Here is a 21,875-nt window from a genome sequence, read left to right as displayed (position 1 = left end):
GAAGCTAGTATCCTCCTCACAATCTTCTTAGCGTCTAGAAATTGTAACAATGAAATCAGAATTTCTTGCAAACCTGCAACACAAAATCTCACCTGTAGAGATTCGTAGAAGTTTAGGACTGTGCCTAACATCGCAGATGTTGCCCAGTCTGGTCCTGAAAGCACTATTATACACATAGGCTCTTTTTGACAGGAATAATTCGGAAGAATATAAGGATTTTCTTTATAAAGATGCATGAGACTGTTTAAGTGTGACACAGGCTTACAACCACCTTCTTGAAAATCAAATACTAATGATGTGTTTGATAAAAGACCAGGGTTCCTATTGACTTCATCCATGGAAAAAGCTAAGGCCAATGCAAACTGGTTGTGTTCAGCTGTTGTTCTGTAAAAGGGTATGACAATAAGTATGGACAGAGATCTACAGATGATCCTGAGTAGTAAAAAAAAGAACTATCCTGAACTGGACAGTATTCCCAACCACCCCCAAATACTAAAACACATTGCCTATGCTGTGAGATTGGAATGACATAAGAAGCTTCAATCTTGCAAAAACTTTCAAAGCTCATCACAATGCATATGCCATAAGTAAGATGGATCATTTGCATCTTTCAAAATAATGTGTTGTCTATTTCTGGTATTTGAGTGCTTACACTAAAGGTAAAGACAATGGCAGAGGTTTTGACCAAACAGTAAAATTACTTATGTATTCATTTGAAATCATCGAACAATATGAAAAATTCATGTGAAATGTGAGCTAATGAGTATTTCTTATGAAATTATCTGAATTGGCTAAGGCGGTCAAATAATGCCTGAGGAGTACACAATGGTCTAGGCAACATTTCACTCTAGTGCTTCCAATTCTTCATAATCAAAGGGCTTTATAGTTAACACATACCCCCATATGTTGTTCTTTGTTCACTCTGCTTTATCTAATACAGGGGTAAAATATTTCTAAAGATTTATTTTTTAAATAAATTCAAATACCAGAGATGTGTTTAGTAAAGTTGTATATATGTGTTCACCAATGTGTATCAACAGGATTAATGCTTATAAAGTCCATAAACAGGAAATAGATTTCAAAGTTTCAAATGTTACTTTGCTTTTTCTATGGACTAGACTGGCCTCAAATTTACAGAAATACACCAGTTCCAGGTTCTTACTGTAGAGATTAAAGCCATTTGCTAGCTCTCCAATATTGTTCACCTATTTTGTAATTATACAGACATGTTATATATTCATACTGCGTATATCTTACCAACATACTTTTTCTTCTACAAAACAGCTTTGACTACCTTTCCAGTTATAGTAACACAAAAATAGCATCCTAAATAAATTTGTATATAGCTGTATAACATCTTTATAAAATGTAAGAAAAATGTTTTTGAGGAAGTTTTGTAGTAAAAAAAATGGGTAACAGGTAAGGTGGGAGTGAATAATACCAATTTGTTTTTATGTTTTGGAAAGAATAACAACTTCTGTCTCTTTCTATTCATTTCATATTATCTGACCAGTAACTATCAATCATACCTCTTCATTCTGACTGATTCACTCAGAGTTAAATATAGTATGTTTCCTACCTAGAAACTGTACCACTCTGATGTCTTTATGTATTTACTTGTACATTTTAAAAATAATTTTAAAATATTCTTTATTATCACACAGAAAATGCACCATTTAAAATTTTAGAAAAACACAAGAATTTTTGAATAGAGCTTGTGAAACTCAAAAACTAATTCCTGCACACTAAACATTAAGAAGTATCAATCTCTTGTATACTTAGAGTGACCCGGTGAACTAAAGTGTTATGTTTGATAACAGCTCTCAACAATTCACAAAATCAAAATGTCTTACAGTGTTCACATTCATAAAATATGCAGTTATAATTATTAAAATTTATCAAAGCAAAAATAAGAGGTAAATGGGTTATAAGTGTTAGAAAATAAAAAAAATACAAAGAGAGAAGACATATGTTTCTTAAGTAATGACAAAAAAGAGTTAGCAGGTAACTCCTCTCTTTCCATTCTCAAGTGTTACCAAGTATCACATACCACAGGTGAAACTTAGGCAAGTGACAAGGGATGTGGCAGCCTTACTTTTCAAAGAATTCAAACATATATTTTATTCAATTCAAAAAATTCAAACATATCTTTTATTCAATTCAAAAAATTCAAACATATCTCTCTTTAGTAAAGAATAAATAATCCCTTCTTTACTGAAGAAAGAGTGAAGAAATGGAATTTGAAATCAAAGGAGAGTGATTGTACTTGTGTAAAAGTGATATGTGGAGCATCCTGGATGGAGGTGGGGGTTCCTTGGACTTCCCACAGGACAGGGATCCCTGATTGCTTTTGCGGGCTGAGTGGGGGGACTTAATTGTGGGAGGGGGAGGGAAATGAGAGGCGGTGGCGGGGAAGAGACAGAAATCTTTAATAAATAAATAAATTAAAAATAAGTGATATGTGGACAAATAGGAACACATATGATCTTCACAATGGACTGGTCTATTTCCATTCTCATGTGCAGAGCATCTAAGAGAATTACTATATATCTATGTGAAAATTTTCTGCAGATAGTTGTGCCACAAATATTAGTTGAACTAAAACATGCATTAAGACCTACATATTAATGTATGTTCATCAGCTTATTGTACTCTATGGCCATTTACTTGTACCACTTATAATGACGCTAAATGACACAGAATGGGGTTTCATTTGACAAGTCAATACCTGCTACTGTGCTATGAAAGCTGTAAAGAAGAGGGCTATATATGATGGAACAAGGTCGAGAGTCCATTCTTCACTCAACTTCCAGTTGTGTAATTTGGAGATGTAAAATACGCTTGATGTATGTTTACAACATAGGCTGTATCACAGTCCCATGATGCAACTTGGTAAACACTGTAAAAAGCATCAGATTACTTTTATTTTAATTTTTACTTAGTTTTTGCTTATTGCCTATTTAGAAAAGTTTTACTGTTGCCACACGTGTTTTGAACATTATGGAACCCTTCTCTGGGTTAATTAACAATTAATTGGCAAATGACTAAATCACCAAAGATAAAATATCAGTGGCAAAACAAGTCAGTTATTCAAGTCAATTCTACATTGGTGTACCTGGGAACATGGCTACCAACATGAGTCCAGGTAGGACACTTTCATATTGAACTCTGCAAATCTCTCGCTCTTTCTGTGCCAGCTCATTCTATCACCTGTTTTTTATCCCCCTTTCTACATTGTCCCAGTCCCCACTTCGGCAGAGTCTCCTACCTCTACCAGAGACCACAATGGCCTTTAGAATTCTAGGTAGACCATCCAACCTTGAACCTCCAGCCCTGTCCATGTCCCATCGCTATTATTCCTCATCTCCAGCCCTCCAGATCACAGGTGCTCCAGCTGAACAACACTGTAAGAGATTCATTATCCACCAGCAAATACACAGAACTGTTAGAGGTTGACATTGGGGGCCTAACTCTATTGTATACCACATTTTGGTGCCTCCCACTATATCCACAATCCCAAACACCTATGCATTGAAGTACTCCAGCCACAACATAGGGAGAGTCCCACTGGTGGAACAGTGACCAATCTGGCCTCCAGACATTCATCCACTAACTTAAGTGGAGATGCCATAAAGATTCTCAGGGCTCACTGGTCAGATGACAAAAGAGAAAACAGAAACAAAAGAAGAAAACACATATCCAAAGAAGATAAATTAATAAATAATCACTTAGGCCTCTAATAACAAAAAACTCAGATGCCTAAACATCAGTGTAAATATACATTCAACAAGAGCTGGGGCAATACGTCCCTGCCAAAGCTAGCTATCTTACTAAGCAAGCATGACTGTTCCAGCACAGCTGAAGCACCTTATGGCCAACTTTATGCAGATAATTAAGGACTTTAAAGAGGAAATTAATTAATCTCTGAAAGAAATTGAAGAAAGTACAAACAAAAAATGTAGAAAATGAATAAATCCCTTAAAGAAAGCATAGGAAAAAATCAGTTGAAAGAAATGAATAAAACTGTTCAAGAACTAAAAAGGTAATAGAAACAATATAGCAAACACAAAATGAGGTAATTTTGGAAATGGAAAATCTAGGTAAGCAAACAGGAACTACAGACACAAGCATCTGTGCTGCGGGAGCTCCTTCCGCTCCTTCAGCCAATAGCCTTTAAAATACCAGCCCACTTGGGTGTGGTCTCTTTCACTTTAAAAAGCAGCAGTAGCCCCTTCTGGCTCTGCTTCTGACTGCTAGACTCCTTTCCTGGTTGTGCAGAGGGCTGTTGTCTAGGATGGTGATCTGTAAGTGTTTCCCTGTAAATAAATAACCCTTTTATTAATCATAATTCAAAACTGGTGTGGGATTGTTTTGTGACTTACACCTTCATCTGGTGCCCAACATGGGGCTCAAACTTATGACCCATTGATATAACAGTGATTTCAGCTTCAAAACAAAAAGACACAGACTAAAGGAATGAATATGGAAAGAGTATCCATCCTTCTAGAAATGACAATAAATTCTCAGAATCAAAGATAGTTATATCTCAGAGTTAATAAATGGAAAATAATAAGAAAAATGACCCAGAAAACAAAAAACCAAAGTCTTCCCAACATCTAGAAAAATATACTTTAAGCCCAAATTAATCAAAGGAGATGATAAAGGATATTATATTTTCAACATAGGAGTAATCCATAAAGATAACATTTCATTCTTAACATCTGTGCTCTAAATGCAAGGGGTCTCATATTTGTAAAAGAAACATAACTAAAGCTTAAAATCATACATTGTCATTCATCCATTGAGAGTGGGAGATCTCAATATCTCACACTCTCCAAAGGACAGGTCATCCAGACAAAAGCAAAGCAAAAAAAAAAATTACACCAGATCACAGATTTTATTAATGAAAGGACCTAACAAATATCTACAGAACGCTGAACCCAAGCACAAATGAATATTTCCTCTTTTCAGGACCTCATGGAACTTTCTCCAAAACAGACTACATAATCAGTCACAAACCACGTCTCAACAGATGCAAGAAAACTGTAATAACCCCATGAATCCGGTCAGACTACTACAGATCGAATCTTAATATCAACAATAAGAGAAAAACAGAAAGCTTTCACACTTACGGAAAACAAGCAACTCTCAAATGATTTACTAGGGAATCAACACAGGAATAATGAAATTAAAGGCTTCCTAGAATTAAATAAGTATAATTAAAACATACACCCAAATTTATGAGACAAAGTGACAACAGTTGTAAAAAAAAGTTCATTTATCAAAAAATAGGATTATTTTACAAAAAACTGGAAAGATCTCATACTAGCAGTTTAATACACACTTGAATACACTAGGACAAAAAGAAGTAAGGACATTCAAGATGAGTAAACACAGGAAATAATCAACCTAATGTTTGTATACAATAAGAGAAATAAAAGAGGACAATAAAAAGAGTCAATGAAACTAAGAATTGGTTTTCTGAAAAAATCAACATGATAGACAAACCCTTATCCAAACTAACTCAATGATAGAGAGTATATCCAAATTTACAAAATCAGAATTTAAAGGAGAGACATAATAATGGACATCAAGGAAATATTAATAATCATTACATCATACTTTAAAAGCTTGCAATTAACAAAAGTGGAAAATCTAAAAGAAATGGATAATTTCTCAATAGATTTACCAAGCTAAATCAAGATCAGATAAGCAACTGAAATACTACTATGATCCCTAAGGAAATACTAGCAGTCTTTAATAGTCTCCCAACCAAATAAAGCCCAAAGCCAGATGGTTTTAGGGCAGAATTCTACCAGATATTTCAGTATAAGCTAACACCAGGTTTCTTTAAATTATTTCATAAATTATAAGCAGAAATAATATTCCCAACTTCATTTTATGAAGCCATAGTCATCTGACATACAAACCACAAATAATTCAACTATGAAAAAATTACAAATGATTTCCCATTAGGAACACAAATATATAATTGAATCGAAGAACACATCGAAAATATTATCCATTATGACCAAGTACATTTTTCCCCAGAGAGTATGGGGTGGTTCACCATAAGAAAATCCATCAATAAGTACACCATGTAAATAATCAAAAAGAAAAATACTACATGATAATCCCATTAGATGCTACAATACCTGTGACAAAATCAAGCAACCCTTCATGATAAAATATGAAAGTAGAAATACCAGTGATATACCTTAACATAATAAAAGCAATTTACAGAAGTTCCAGGGTCAACATCAAACTAAATGGAAAGAAACTCACAACTTTCTCACTAAAATCTGGATCAGGTCAAGGCTGCCAATAGATTTTGACTCTAAATCTATTCCATATAGTATTTGAAGATATACCAAGAGCAGTAAGACTGCCAAAGGAGATCAGGAGATTACAAAATAGGAAGAACTTAATGTATAGGTATTTGCAAAAGTTATAATAGCATATATATGTGATTCTAAAAATTCTAGGACAGAATTTCTACAGATGATCGATACCTAAAGTGGTACTAAACACACTGGTAGACCTCCCATAAACAAATGCCAACAAGACTAAGAAAAATAAAGGAAATGGCACCTTTTTTGATAGTCAGAAATTTATGATAGTCAAAAATATCTCTGGGTTACTCTATAACGTAAGTGAAAGACTTATATTTATGATATTTTGGTTGCATTTAAAATATCAACTAACATTCATTGTGGCTGAGATTGACTATCTAGTTTGTGTTGAGTCAGAGATAATAGTTGGCTACTACCAGTTCAGAATTAAATATAAATATTTTGCAGGAGTGAGTGTGGGACCCTCACCCCTTATTCTCAAAATGGGCAAGAAGAAATTTCCTAGCAGAATGTTTTCCCAGGAAGATAGTGGCCTTCCCCTCTCCCACCCAGGAGATTCCAAGCACAAGGTCACTTAGCTCAGCTACTGGTACAGGCTGATAAAGATGGCCTAACTCAAGAACCTTGATCTAAAAACAAGGAAAAAGCTGACTTAACAGAATGGAAGGGAGCAAAAGTCCGTATTATGCTGATTAAACCTTGCTTATAATAGTCTGGGCCTCTCTGGTGGTCTCTCTCTGGGGGTCATAATCTGGGCACAACATATGGTGCATTGGCCGGGAACCCCAGAGATTCCACCAGGATGATGGAAGTCCGGAAGTTTATTAGCATCTACCCGTGAGAGAGCGCTCTTTGTCTCTTGTCTCTGTCTCTGTCATTTTGTCTTGTCTGTCTGACTATTGGTGCTTTGGTTTTGTACCAGTCGACCGATTTGAGATTTTGGTATTGACAGGTTTTCTCTGAAGTGGACACACTTGTACAGAGACCCTGGAGAAGTAAGGGATGCCTTGTCTTCCATTTCCAGACAGGGGCCTTTCTGGCTCCTGGTCATTTCCAGACAGGGAGTTTTGCTCCCCAGTCATTAGACAGGAGCCGGCATTCTACTGGCTCTGGGTCATTTGCAGCTACCACAGAGACAGCTGTTTGGGTTTCTCCCACCGCTGGAGAAAATGTCACTATGTATGTTGTCCCAGGAATTTGTCAAAGTCTTTTTATATTATGTTATGGTAATTGTTGCTTTGTTTTCTTTCTCTCTGGACTTCTATCCTCCAGGTTCCTATAGAGCCCCAGCACCCTCCCCCCAGCCATTAGGGATGGAGAGGAGAGAGGCAAAATCTTGGAGAGTGCCCAAAAGGAACTGGGCGAAGAGAGGGTGGGGAGTACATGCCTGTGACTTGGAATGTCTTTGGGGCCACTATATTGGGTGCATGATGATCCCCTGGAGTTCCAGAAAACTGTTGTCTCTTTGTTTATTATGTTTAAGACTAAACTGACGAGTACTAAAAAAAAATAAGACAAAACTTAAATGCAAAATACAAATGACTTGACAGCAGCCCATCTAGGGTCTATATCCCTAACCCTGAGCCAGGTCTGGGTGCTGAGAGCTAAGCCTTGAGACTGCAGGAAATGCAAAGTGGCAGAGGATCTGGGTGGGGGCTGGGGGCTCTAAGGCCAGGGAGCAAGGACACCTGAGATGGAGCAGGTGGCAAAATCATCACTCACCCTGCTGAGGGCAGAGAAATGCCTCTTCAAAAGGCAGGCGGTGGAGCTAGAGATTGAGAGAGGCCGGCTGCAACAGAACAGGGCAGCCCCCTCTTCCTTGTTCTCTCTCTGTATCTTGAGAGTCTTCGCCTTAGGCAAGAGAGAGGGACCTGCACAAGGGTGGCAGGGAATTGACCGCTTGCAATTAAAAAAACTATGCTAATGTAAAACAAAACAAAAAAAAAATCTGAGATCATGGTCAAAAAAAAAGTTAACAAAAAACTTTTTTAAAAAAGCATTGACAGTCAAGGACACTGTGCCCACTGCTGCTGCCCCCTCTTTTCTTTTCTGAGCCAAGTTCTTCAGTGTGATAACACTCAAGGTCTCTTCTGCTGGACTGCAGTTTCCCATCTTAACCCTTTCCTGTCCTGATACTGCTTATAAGAAGTTTTCAATTATACCAACGCGTAACTTTAAAAAATGTTGATTTTAAAGTAAATGTCAAAAGATACATTGTTTAAAAATGCTTTTGTTTCCACAGGGAAAAAAATATATGGGTTACAAATACTTATCACCTTTAATTAAGATAGATATTTCTGCTTTTGTTTGATGCAATGTTCTGCTAAATAAAATCACAAAAAAAGACTGATAAAAATTTACATATTGTCTAAGAAGGTCCAAAAAACAAAAAAGACAAAAGACTAAAATAATAATAATAATGTTTGTCTAAAAATTTCTGTCTAAAACAATAAAAAATAAATTAAAAAATAAAATTATAAAGGGCCAAAAGATGTTTCCTATTATTTCTTGTACCTAAATGTTTAACGGTTAATTCTGGTTTTAAAAAGCTTTATTTGAAAAAAAAAAAAAGCTTTGTTTGTCTTGTTAAAAGGTCATGGTTATTTCTTTAAAAAATACATATGCTTATTTTGTTAAAAAATTAGTCTTTGGTAATTATAAGTTTTGTACTTGTAATTTTTCTCTGAGCTCTGGTCATTAGATTCGGGTTCCCAAAAGTTTGGAATCTGTTTGATATAGATAATGTTAAAACTGTTTTATGCTGTTCTTTATTGATATACAAGAATGTCAGTTACCACTGGAAATAGCTGGGATTAGACTCCCAAAGGGGGAAAAAAAACAGCTACAAAGAAAACCACCAATGCCAGGTAATAGTCACCAAAAGTGTCAACTATACTAAAGTAGGTTATAAAACATATATGCTTATAAAATGTTTCATATTGTTAATATTTAGTTTTAGCCTCATTGTCTTTGCTGAAATAATTAAAGGTTAAATCTGACAAAAATATGGTATATAGTTCTGGACTGTTAAAAATACAAATTAACAATCAGTCATCCTCAAAGTACTGATATAAGTACAGGGATAAACAACCACACAGGGAAACAATGACAGGAACATCTTTAAGAACACATACTAAGATATACCAGCACACACACACACACACACACACACACACACACAGCAACACAGAAATTTGTATATGCAAGCACATATACATACATATGAAGAACATATACACAGACAGATGAAGACACTTATACTGAACAAACAGGCTGAAAGATACATACAAAACAAGCACCCATACAGAAAGATACTGAAATAGGCAAATTTATGATCGCTTCCAGAAACAAACAGATAGATATACAGAAATATAGAAACATATGTATTCATATAGATGCACAAAACTATATCCCATACAGAGTGAAAAACATCCATTTACATAAATGAATATGTGTTCATGTACTGAAGTGAATCAAAGCACAATTTCTTCTGTAATTACTCTCAGAATTATAAGTGAGGTCCCTACAGCCTGCAGTGGTGGAAGAATCAGTTAAGGACAATTGTGAAAAACATCCCATACAGTGATTACCACATATGTGAAAATTGCTACTTGAGGGCTCATCTCAGCATGGAGGAAACATCAGCAGACTGATGTTTTTGGTATTAAGATGGGGTGATGATATTCATTTGCATTGTAACATAATCATTAATTTTCATTGTTAAATAGTTTCTTCTACTCCATTGCCTTTGCAGTAGGAATTTATACTAACATGTAGATTTATTTCCACAGCAAAAAAATGTTCAGAAATCTTTCTATGTGGTTAATATTTCTTAAAATACTAGATTTGGGCTCATGAGATCCTCTTAAGAACTATGACATTGATGACACCAAATATCATCCAATAGAAGAAACACCACCTTCAAGTAGTTAATGTAATTTTTTTCTTATTATCCTTTGACTGATTATCTTATTCTTGAAGAAGATTCTTATGCATGGCATGGCCACAACATACACAGCATGTTATTCATCATAACTTCCCTCAATAAAGGCCATGTCAAAAGTCAAAAGGCTGTACCATTAGACATTCCAATGAAGAATTGAATGAGCAGTTCTTCAGTGTCTTACATTTAGAAACTGAGCCTTCTAAATTCATCCCCTACACTTGTCAGGTATTCATTTGAATATTTGAGATGGGTTAATGTCTGGACAAAATTTAAAACAAGAACTCTCAGCATGGTGATGTGCAAAAGCTAGCATCCCAATGGATTAGCCAAGTATGAAGTCTCTGTTACATGTAGTAATATCCCACTGTGAGGTGGTCAGGTGGTGGCCCATAGCTCTGTTTACTGAGTAATTCCAACATTCGAAAGCACATAGCCAAAGTACTGTCTGTGTCACCTTAAATAATAACTATATTTGTTCATAATGTTATGATCTAATTATAATACACCTCAGGTCTTGACATATTTAAATAATTTTGACAGGGATAATATTTACAAAGTCAACGCTGACTACATATTTTCCATCAATTGTTAGAGAAATTGAGTACCATCTTCATTGTCTAAGTTGGCCGGCCTAATACAGGTCCAGTGTAAGGGAAACATGATAGGACTAGAGTTAGAGATGTATCTGATAGAGAAAAGAAACTGACCACCATCACTCAGGATAGGATGAAAGGGTCCATAAGTAAGCTAAAGGACCCAGTGAGCAGGGAGCAACAGGAAGCAGCATGCACTTGATGTGGGAGTGTCATATATCAATCTGTTGATTTCATTGGTTAAGTAATAAACAAACTGCTTGGGCTCATAGCTTAGAACATAGGTGGGTGGAGTAAACAGAACAGAATGCTGGGAGGAAGAGGAAGTGAGGTACGATGCCTCAGACAGAGACGCCATGCTCTGCTCTCCCGGGCAGATGCGATTCAGCTCCGACCCAGGATGGATGTAGGCTAGAATCTTCCCAGTAAGCGCACCTTGGGGTGTAACACAGATGATTAGAAATGGGCTAAATTAATATGTGAGAATTAGCCTAGAAGAGGCTAGATAGAAATGGGCCAAGCAGTGTTTAAATGAATACAGTTTGTGTGTAATTATTTCGGGTAAAGCTAGCTGTGCGGGCGCCGGGCGCAGGGGACGCAGCCCGCCGCTCGAACTACTACATGCACTCCTAAGAGTTTATAAACACTGCTCTGCCAAGTGTTCTAGAAAACTCTGTTTCTTGTTACTTCTTTCCCCATCTGTTTCACCAAAGGAAATTCAGAAGCTCCATCATGTCTCTTAATAACACAGTTTGACATATGGTGTGGTGATTATCTTCCTTATACACTTATTAACATTTGAGAATGGTATAAACAAAGACAGATTTTTTTGCAAATCCCCCAAAATGTTCACATGCTTAGATTTTCAGAGGTTCATGACTAAACCAATTATGACAGATGTTGCCCAGTAAGGTCGTCTAAGAACCACAGTACACCTGATCTCATCATTAAGACAGAATTAGGGGGAGATTCATATTTTTTTCAGAAATATGAATGAGACTCTCTAATTGTGACATAATATTAAACTGCCCCTATTGGTAATTCAAATGCTAAAGACATATTTGGTAAAAGATCAGGATTCCTGATGACATCATCAGTGCAAAAAGCTAATTCCAGGACAAACTGCTAGTTTTTATTTAGTGCTCTGTAAAACGGAACAGTATTTATTATGGACAGAGATTTACAGATGATCATTTGTAGCCAGAACAAGGATTATCCTGTACTGCACAGTATTCCCAGCCTCCCTCAATGACTGAAACAAATGTTCTCTGTTGTGTGGTTGAGATGACAGAAGTTGCTGTAAGTTTGAAAATCTTTAAAAGTTCATGAGAATGCATCGCCCATAAATAAGATAAGCCCTTTACAACTTTCAGTGGGAGGGTTGCCCATCTCTGGTTTTTGAGTGCTTGCACAGAAGGTAAATACGAGGGTACAGGGTTTAACAGTAAACGTGACCATATTTTCATTTTGAAATTATTGAACAATAAAAATATACATGCAATATACTAGTCAAGATTATGTTAATTTTTATGAAACAAATTTAAGTGGATAAGGCATCTGAAGAATGGCTGGTAAGTGCACAGTGATGTTTTGGGCAACATTTGGCTCCTGCACTAATATATATTATATTTAGTAGACAACATATTTAACATATTCTTCATGCCAATCATAATGTTAGTCTTTTTCTGGTTTATCTATTTAAGGTACAAACTGCTTTCTAAAAGATATATTTTTAAATAAATGTAAATACCAGGGTCTGCTTGATAAATATATGTATATGTGTGTATTGGCATGAGAAATACTCATATAGGCCAAAAAAGGGCAATGGATTCCATGGTTTTGAATACCAGTTGGATTTAGATGGGACTAGCCTTAAATGTACAGTTATACACCTGCTTCATTTCATGAATGCAGAGAGACTAAGGACATGTATCCTAGTCCTGTTCATCCATTTAATATTTCCACAGCTATGTTCAATAAAATCATTCCTGATACATCTGGCCAACATAAATTTTTTTGTACAGAGCACCTTCTGTCTACATTTCCAGTTACAAACTCTCAACACTGGCATGCAATTGAGAACTGTGTACACATGGAAATTGCAGTGAGATTAGTTTTGTCAGTATGATATGTTTGTAAAATGAAATAATATAAAGTATACAATTTATGAAAAATATTTAAGAATTTTGATAATAAAAATGGTCAACAAATTAGTAAAAATAGAACAAGACCATTTTGTATCTATGTTTAAGGGAAGAATAATAACTACTATATCTTCTTACAAATTATTTATCATCTGGATAATAAGCATCAACTCCAAATATATGCTTTCTTTCTAAAACATTCACTCAGTGTTAAATCCAATAATTTTCCCAATTATTTTTCTATAAATTTTTGAATAAAACAATCTTAAAATATTGTTTATTGTCATGTGTAAACTGTCTTTGAAATTTTCTGTAACACTCAACAGGAATTTGAGATTAGAATTTATGAAATTCAAACACTAACACCTACCCATTAAACATTAAGAAACATCACTAGCTTGAGCTGTTAGAGTGGCCTCGTAGTCTAAAGTACTATGTTTGAAAACAACTATCAGCAGTACATAAAATTGAATTGTGTATAGCACCCTAATTGTTAAAATACATAGATATAATTAGTAAAATTATTAAAGCAGAAGCATAAGAATCAAATGTGGTAGAAGTTTCAGAGAAAAATATGATTAGATATTAATAGAGATACACATACTTCTTAAATAATTGCAAATGGGAGCTAGTAGGTAACAATTCTTAGATGTTGCCAATATTTCATGCCACAGCTGTCCCTCAGGCAAGTGGCAAGGAAAGTAAGCAGTTACCACTATTATTTCATAGCCTCATATTTCATAGAATGCAAATATATCATTTACACTCCATGTATTCCTTCTTTACTCTAAAGAGAGAGTGACGAGCCATACTTTGAAAATAAAAGACAGTGGTTATACATGAGTATAAGTAAAGTATGGAGAAACAGAAACACATATGAACTTCACAGTAGGTAGGACTCCTACTTTTAACCTTGATGCAGCTATAGAAGTCACGGGATGACCACATGCAGAACACCTGGGAGGGTAACTGAATACCTATGTAGAAACTCGCTGGAACTAGTTGTGCCACGAATATTAGTTGCCCTGGCATATGCATTAGAAGCTGCTCTTGGTAGCCAAAGTATCATCACTGACTCTAATCAACAGCAATGTAGTTGTATCTATTTAGCATGTTATTCACTGACTTATGGAGTTTCTTTCTGACTAGCCTGCTGTGGAACCTGTCAAAAGAAGGGATACATGTGATGGACCATGTTATAGAGTCCCCCTTTCACTCAGATACTAGCCTTATCAGCAGCAAGGTGACTGGGAGAATAACAGAACACTGGGCAAATTAAAGGTAGGAAAAATAGCTTTGGGTCCCTAAAAGAATTTGTTGCTGTTTCCTAATGTGCATATTGGAATAACAAGGCAAAGAATTCAAAGCATTGCTCTGATTCTCATGTTCTGATCCCATGTGAAATATTTATGAGGGCATTTACATACAAAATACAAAGGAACTTACTCTATATTCAGAATGTGGTTGAAATAATCTTTCTTCACAGGCCACTCTACTCCTATAAGGAAGAAGATACAACCTGCCACCAAATCTCCATCCTTGTCTTTATTCTGCTTCATTCTCCAAAAGCACCTGGAATGAGTGAATCTAGATACAAGAAGTGGAATGTTCAGGAAAAAGAAGAGGAAAATCAAAGTGAACATCTTTGTCCTACCCAGAGCCTGGGCAGTGTGTATGGTGAAGTACTCTTCAGATCAGCACATTATATGGGTACCCATATTTTCCTACCTGCATTTATTTCTGCAGCCAAAGGAGAGGCTATTTGTGTATTCAATATTCTTTTATTTCCCAGGTGGTTCCTCACCTCTGAAGGAACCTTGGACACTCTCTTCCCTGGGGCTCTGCACCTGATAACTACATGATTTATTCTGGTTAATGAATATAATATGAGGAGAGTTCAGGTAGTTTTATGATATCATTCATAGTTGTGGAAATTAAGGCTCCTTGGAGGATGCCAATTTGAGAAAATTTAGTCCCAGCAATGGATGAACAATCTGTTTATGTCAATGTCTTTTGAAATGATGTCAGTGGATTTTGTTAGATGATCCATTTTGAGACATGCAGTAATGTTTCAGGAAGGACGCACAAAGTCAGAATTTCTATTTGCACATTGGGATTCTGTCATGAGTCCCTGTCAGGGAAAATAGCTCTATGGTTAGAGAAATTGAATTTTATATGCACAGTGGGAACCAATAATACACCAGTACCAGTTATAGAATATTTAACAAAATCCTGTGTTCCCATTGTCTTAAGAGTGAAAAATCAAGCCAAATTCCAAAATACACTGAATCCTCTGTTCTACAACTATCTAGATTATCACAGAACCACTGTCATTTACAGCATTACAAACTCTCTAAATATTCAACATGATCCATAGAGATCATGCATCCTACTTTTCAAAAACTTAATAATATCTCTTACTCCTCCTCCCAACCAATCACTATTAAAAAGAATATGAGGTAAAATTTGATTTCTAAGACATTATATCTCTTCCCAGTCTTAGTTCTCCTAGATCAGTTCTTTGTTTTGACCAATATACTCTGCTTTATCTGTGATTTTCTACAGTGTTTTTTTTTCATTTTAGGTTCCAGTTGTGGCTGTGAAGAAGTCTTGTTGAGAATCTACAAAACAAATAGAAACTGGGAGGTGACCCTGGGTTCAATATATAAATTCTTCTTATACCATTTCCCTATTCATCTATTTTGCTTGCATTCTAGACCACACATTGCCAGGGTGAAAGAATTTTGATGATTGTGAACTGTTGAGCCCCTTTCAGTGAATATGAACTGCAGAGAAAACACAACAAACGCCAGGCCAGTCTTTTTGTACTTTGTAATAAGACTTAGCATTTGAGATGAGGCAAACAGGACTAGTGTTTTCATCTGGAAGTTACTGTACATCTTAAGAACAACATTTTAAAAGTGCTTGACCTCTGTTTTGGTAATTAACTGTCCTGGAGGGATAAGGCATGGACATAGAGAAATGTGACAGGTAGTGTCTTTCATAAGTATACAGAACAGAATAACCTTTTTATTCATGTATGATTTATTTTGCATCCCAACTCAGTTTCACCTCCCTTCTCTTTTCTCATCCTTCTCCCCACTTCCTATCTGCCTCTACCCTCCCCAATAGGCTCCTTCTCTATTTCTATTCAGAAAATGTGAGCCCTCCCATGAATATAAACATGAGATCACATTTCAAGTTGCAGTAAGATTAATCATCTTGTCTTGTATTAAGGATGGTCAAGATGACCCAGTATAAAGAGTAGTATCTCAAAGTCCTGTGAAGGAGTTTGAGAGAGCCCCTTTCCCAGAAAATTAGGAATTGGTCTACCTCAAGACCCAGAGAAATTATATTTTAAGAGTGTAAAGAAATTGCCAGTATTCCAGTTTGAGTATGGTATTCAATTTTGTTTTATGTGTAATAATAATTATTATTTTCATTAATATACAATGAATTTTATTACATCACATTCATACATGTGTGGTATGTTCTTTGGTGCTATTTGCCACTCTGTCAACTACATTTTTTGCTAATATTACTACCAATTCTATTCTTCAATTTAAACAGCTTCTTGCACCTTTTATTATGTGTGTGGGCTTGTTCAAGATATGAGCTAGTGTATACTTTCTTCAAACTAGTTTCACAAGGTTCTACAGCCCAAATTCTTCAGGCACTCAAGTGCCCCAAAATACCTTTCTTACTTTCTTTGATTTAAACTGCATGCACATATGTACACAGACATGCACACATATACACATAATCACACACATACATCCATACATGCTGGAAAACAGTTACATTTAGAGTCTGTGAAAAATCTAAATTCCAGAGTCTGTTCAGTTAACATAATAACCCCAATTCCTGGTAATGACATTGCTTAACTCTTTCATGATCAGGACAACTCCATTATGTGCATATAAATCCTGTGAGGGTTTCATCTTATTTCCTGTATGTCTAAGAAAAATTTGTTCCCAACAATCTTATTTGTTTAATTTTGTTATTGGTTTCAATACTTTATGAATTACATAGTAGCTATTTACCAAGGTTTCTATAAAAATTGGTATATACATTTTGTTAAAAATTACTCTGCATATATCCAAATGTGGTAATTCATTGAATGAAACTTTCAAAATTTGAAGAATGAATTGTAAATTTCAATAATGAATATTTGTAGATTTGAACATAAAACTCCCAAAATTTAGATGATATCTTTTTTTTTTGACAGTGACACAGGTCATCCTTGAATTCCCCAAGAATGCCCCCTTTATTGTGTTCAGGGGCAGATTATATAGCCATGCCCCAGCCAAACCCACTAGAAACCACTCTCCTGCCATCAGGAACTCCTGAAGGTCTTGTGCTCAGAGCAGCTGTAGGCACTCAGATCAGGGGATTACAAGAAATTCAGGATCTGGGGTCTCCCTGCTTCCAACAGCTGGGGACAGTTGCTCTAGCCCTAGTCAATCCCATAGGGGGAGTTCTGGTACTGGTGCCCTCCCTCACCCTGAGAAGAACCAGCTCTCCTGCTGCCCCAAAACCCAAGTCACTTACTGAAGGAGAGTTTGGGCCATGGACCATGGTATACACCACTGTAGGCAGGAGAGCCATTCCTGGGTTTGGTGTCACTGATGTGAGTTTTGCTGCAGAAGTTCCCCACATTAGAAATGGTGACATCTGGAGCTAGAGGGATGGCCCACAGTCAGGAGTCATGTCTCTTGGTAAGGACCTGAGGGAGTTACAGATAGTTGGGAGCTGCCCACCTTTGGTGCAGGGTAACTGAACTAAATGATATCTTTAATTACTCATCTGTTGAGATTCAGCAGAGCTCATTCCGTGTCTTGTATATCCTGAATAATGATGTAATAAAGATATAAATGCAAGTGTCTATTTGCTGTGCTGACTTGTCACTTTAAGAATTGACCATGAGAGGCATGCTTGAACCAAAAGGTACTCCTATATTTACTGACTGAATTAGCCGCATATGCTTACCACAAGGGGGCTTTCAGTTTCTATTCACATTACAAACACAAAATTCATGTGAATTCCCGCAACTCTTACATGCTAATTAATTTATTTGGTCATTTTAAATTATTCATTCTCATTGAAATGTAGTACTTTCATCTTAACTGCAGTTTTCCATATACATATTTCCTCAATGTATTACACTTACAAGTCTTAAATGAATGTCATAAAAACAATTTATACAGAACTAACTGTTAGGACAATAAAATAAGTTATTAAAATTCTCCTAAGCCAAAAATTTCGATAACCAGATAAGTTTTAGCAATTAGTTATTTCACACTTACAAAGTAGAGCTAATACCAGTACTCTTAAACTGTTCTGAAACAGAAAAACAAACAGAACATCAATCAATTTAACTCATGAGCCCTCAATCATCTTGACACTCAAATCCCATTACACCAAAATGACAAAAGAAAATTACTGACTAGTTTATCTTTAAAACATTGATACAAAAATGTTCAATAAAGAATATCCAAATCAAATCCAAGGTCATATGCAAAGTACTATTATGATCAAGTAGAAGTCATCCCAAAAATTCCATGATATTTCAGTGTAAAATACTCAATAAATGTATTACATAAAACTCGAAACAAAAGGATAGCATCATTTTATGAGATGCAGTAAGGTCTTTACCAAAATCCAATACATCTCCATGATAAAAGTCCAGGAGAAATTAGGGATGCAAGGCACATACACCAACAAATCAATATCAGTGTCCAGCAAGCTTATAGCTAAAATCAACTTAAATGAAGAGAAACTCAAATCAATTCCACTAAATTCAGGAACAAGACAAGGTTTTCCAAACTCTACATAACTTTTCAATATAGTGTAGGACAGAGGCCTCTTGTTCATCCCTGCTGCCCAGAACTGAAATAATCACACAGAAACTATATTAAGTAAATCTCTGCTTGACCCATTAGCTCTAGCTTCTAATTGGCTAACTCTTACATATCAAATTAGCCCATTTCTATAAATCAGTGTATCGCCACGTGGCAGTAGCTTACAGGCAAAATTTTGGCTTGTCTGACTCTGGTGGCAGAACCATTGCTTCTCTCTTGACTCTGCCTCCTTTCTCCCAGCATTCAGCTCAATTTTCCCCACCTAGCTCTGTTCCCCTATAGCTCTGCTATAGGCTCAAATCAGTTCCTTCATTTATCAATGGTAATCATAGCACACAGAGGGAAATCCTACATCACCTCCCCTTTTCTGTTTAAATAAAAAGAAAGGTTTTAATATTAATATAGTAAAATTACATATAAAAATAGGTATCAAGCAAGAATTATAGTTCTAATATTCATATGTACTTTATCTTTTATCATAACTAAGGAAAACTATAACTAACAATTTTCAACTCCATCAAAGACTCTAGAAGGATATAATAGAAGGATATAATATTACCTAAGTAAAAAGGAAGTGCATTGTAAGTAACTTCCAAAACTCTAGAATCGATAGAGACACCTTACTACCTGGTGTCACTCAAAGTTCTTTTGTACCATTCATTTTTAGCTTACAGGCCCATAATATCCAGTAGACTTTTTCATGAAGCAGGAAATTTTAAAGACAGGTCCACCTATATTGGTAGTTTGTCAGTAAATTTCTTTTGTATCCTGAAGAATATCTTGCAGACTCTTTCATGAAGCAGGAACCCTGAAGGATTGCCTCACCTTTAGGCAAGTTCAGAAGTCATTTCTCTATGAGTCCTTCATGTCCACATCACCAGTCCAGGCCCAAATAGTTTCTTGCCCAAATGGTTACCAAACTCCATAAAGAGCCTCTTTGATGCCCATCTTCCTCTTGCAGTAGCTGGTGTGCCAGGAGCAGATGTGTCTCATTGTCGTGAATAGTACTAAGTTATTAGAACATATTAAATACCATATTCTGAAGGACTCTGAAAGATTTGAAGAATACCTATCCATCTGAAATACATCTCTGTACATCTAGAAAATCTAAGTAACATGACTAAAATCTTGGCTATTATAGATGACTCTTTATTAAGCTATATTATTAGTTATAAATTACATTTATAAATGAGCTGCTCAAACATAATACCTTAATAAAGAGCACAATTATACAAATAACAGAAGAGATGGAGAAGGACACTTTATACTCATAACAGGAACAATTCAAGATAAAGTCCCAATTCTGAATATATATGCCCCTAATACAAAAGCACCCACATATGTAAAAGAAACATTACTAGAATTCAAATCACACATCAAACCCAACACACTAATAGTAGGAGATTTAAACACTCCTCTCTCACCAATGGACAGGTTTACCAGACATAAACTTAACCAAGAAATAAGAGAACTAACAGATGTAATTAATCAAATGGTCTTAACAGACATCTATTAAATATTCCACCCAAACAAAAAAGAATATACCTTTTTCTCAACATCTCATGCAACCTTCGTGAAAATTGATCATGTACTCAGTAACAAAGCAAACAACAACAGATACAAAAAAAAATTGGAGTAACCACCTGTGTCTTCTCAGAACACCATGAAGTAAAGTTAGAATTAAACAACAATTCCAACCCCAGAAATCCTACAAACTCAGGGAAACTGAACAGTCAATACTGAACCACACCTGGGTCAATGAAAAAAATAAAGAATTTAAAGTCTTCCTAGAATTCAATGAAAATGAAGACACAATATACCCAAACCTATGGGACACTATGAAAGTAGTACTAAGAGGAAAGTTTATAGCACTAATTGCCCACTTAAAGAAAACAGAGAAAGCTCACATTAGAGACTTAACAGCACACCTGAAAGCTCTAGAAAAAAAAGCAGACTCACCCAGGAGGAGTAGAAGACTGGAAATAATCACACTGAGGGTTGAAATAAACAAAATAGAAACACAGAAAACAATCCAAAGAATCAATGAAACAAAGAGCTGGTTCTTTGAGAAAATTAAGACAAACAAACCGCTATCCAAACTAATCAAAAGGCAGAGAGAAAACACTTAAATTAACAAGATCAGAAATGAAAAGAGGAACATAACAAAAGACACTGAGGAAATTCTGAGAATCATTTCTTGTCTTACTACAAAAGCCTGTATGCCACAAAATTGGAAATGCAAAAGAAATGGACAAATTTTCAATAAATACCATATGCCAAAATTAAATCAAGACCACATGAAGAATTTAAATAGACCTATAAGTCACGAGGAAATATAAGTTGTCATCAAAAATCCACCAACCAAAAAGGGCTAGGGCCAGATGGTTTTAGTGCAGAAATTTACCAGAACTTCCAAGGAGAGCTAACAACTATACTCCTTGATGTGTTCCACATAATAGAAGCAGAAGAGTCATTGCCAAACTCTTTTTATGAAGCTATAGTACCCTGATAAAAAAAAACACAAAAACTCAACCAAGAAAGAGAATTACAGAGCAATCTCACTCATGAACATCGATGCAAAAATTCTCAATAACAGACTGGCAAACCGAATCCAACAACACATCAAAAACTTATTCATTATGATCAAGTAGGCTTCATCCCAGAGATGCAGGGCTGGTTCAACATATGAAAATCTGTCAATGTAATCCATCATACTGAAAAAAAAACCCATTTGATCATTTCATTAGATGCTTAAAAGCATTTGACAAAATTCAACACCCCTTCATGATAAAGGTTTTGGAGAGATTAGGGATACAAGGATCATATCTAAATATAATAAAAGCAATATACAGCAAGCCGACAGCTAACATCAAATTAAATGGAAAGAAAATCAAAGCATTTCCACTAAAATCAGGAACAAGACAAGGCTGTCTGATCTCTCCATATCTATTCAATATAGTGCTTGAAGTTCTAGCAAT

General features: G+C 35.6%; 1 protein-coding gene across 2 annotated transcripts in view; it reads right to left on the bottom strand.

Moving 5' to 3' along the window:
- Positions 1–14,679, bottom strand: part of LOC121449134 (vomeronasal type-2 receptor 116-like) — a 34,412-nt gene extending 19,733 nt beyond the window's left edge. The window contains exons 1-2 of one of the 2 annotated variants that reach the window (XM_041653363.1): positions 14,483–14,679; positions 93–384 (exon numbers count right to left, since the gene is read on the bottom strand). In XM_041653363.1, coding sequence (XP_041509297.1) covers positions 93–384; positions 14,483–14,679 — 489 coding nt within the window. The remainder of the gene's footprint in view (positions 1–92; positions 385–14,482) is intronic. The other variant, XM_041653364.1, reaches the window with a different exon arrangement.
- Positions 14,680–21,875: the final 7,196 nt, after the last annotated feature.

Source organism: Microtus oregoni, unplaced genomic scaffold (assembly GCF_018167655.1).
Source record: "Microtus oregoni isolate MIOR12 unplaced genomic scaffold, Mior012 000006F_ref0000085, whole genome shotgun sequence".
Taxonomy (NCBI): Eukaryota; Metazoa; Chordata; class Mammalia; order Rodentia; family Cricetidae; genus Microtus; species Microtus oregoni.
This window is presented reverse-complemented; position numbering and strand designations above follow the sequence as displayed.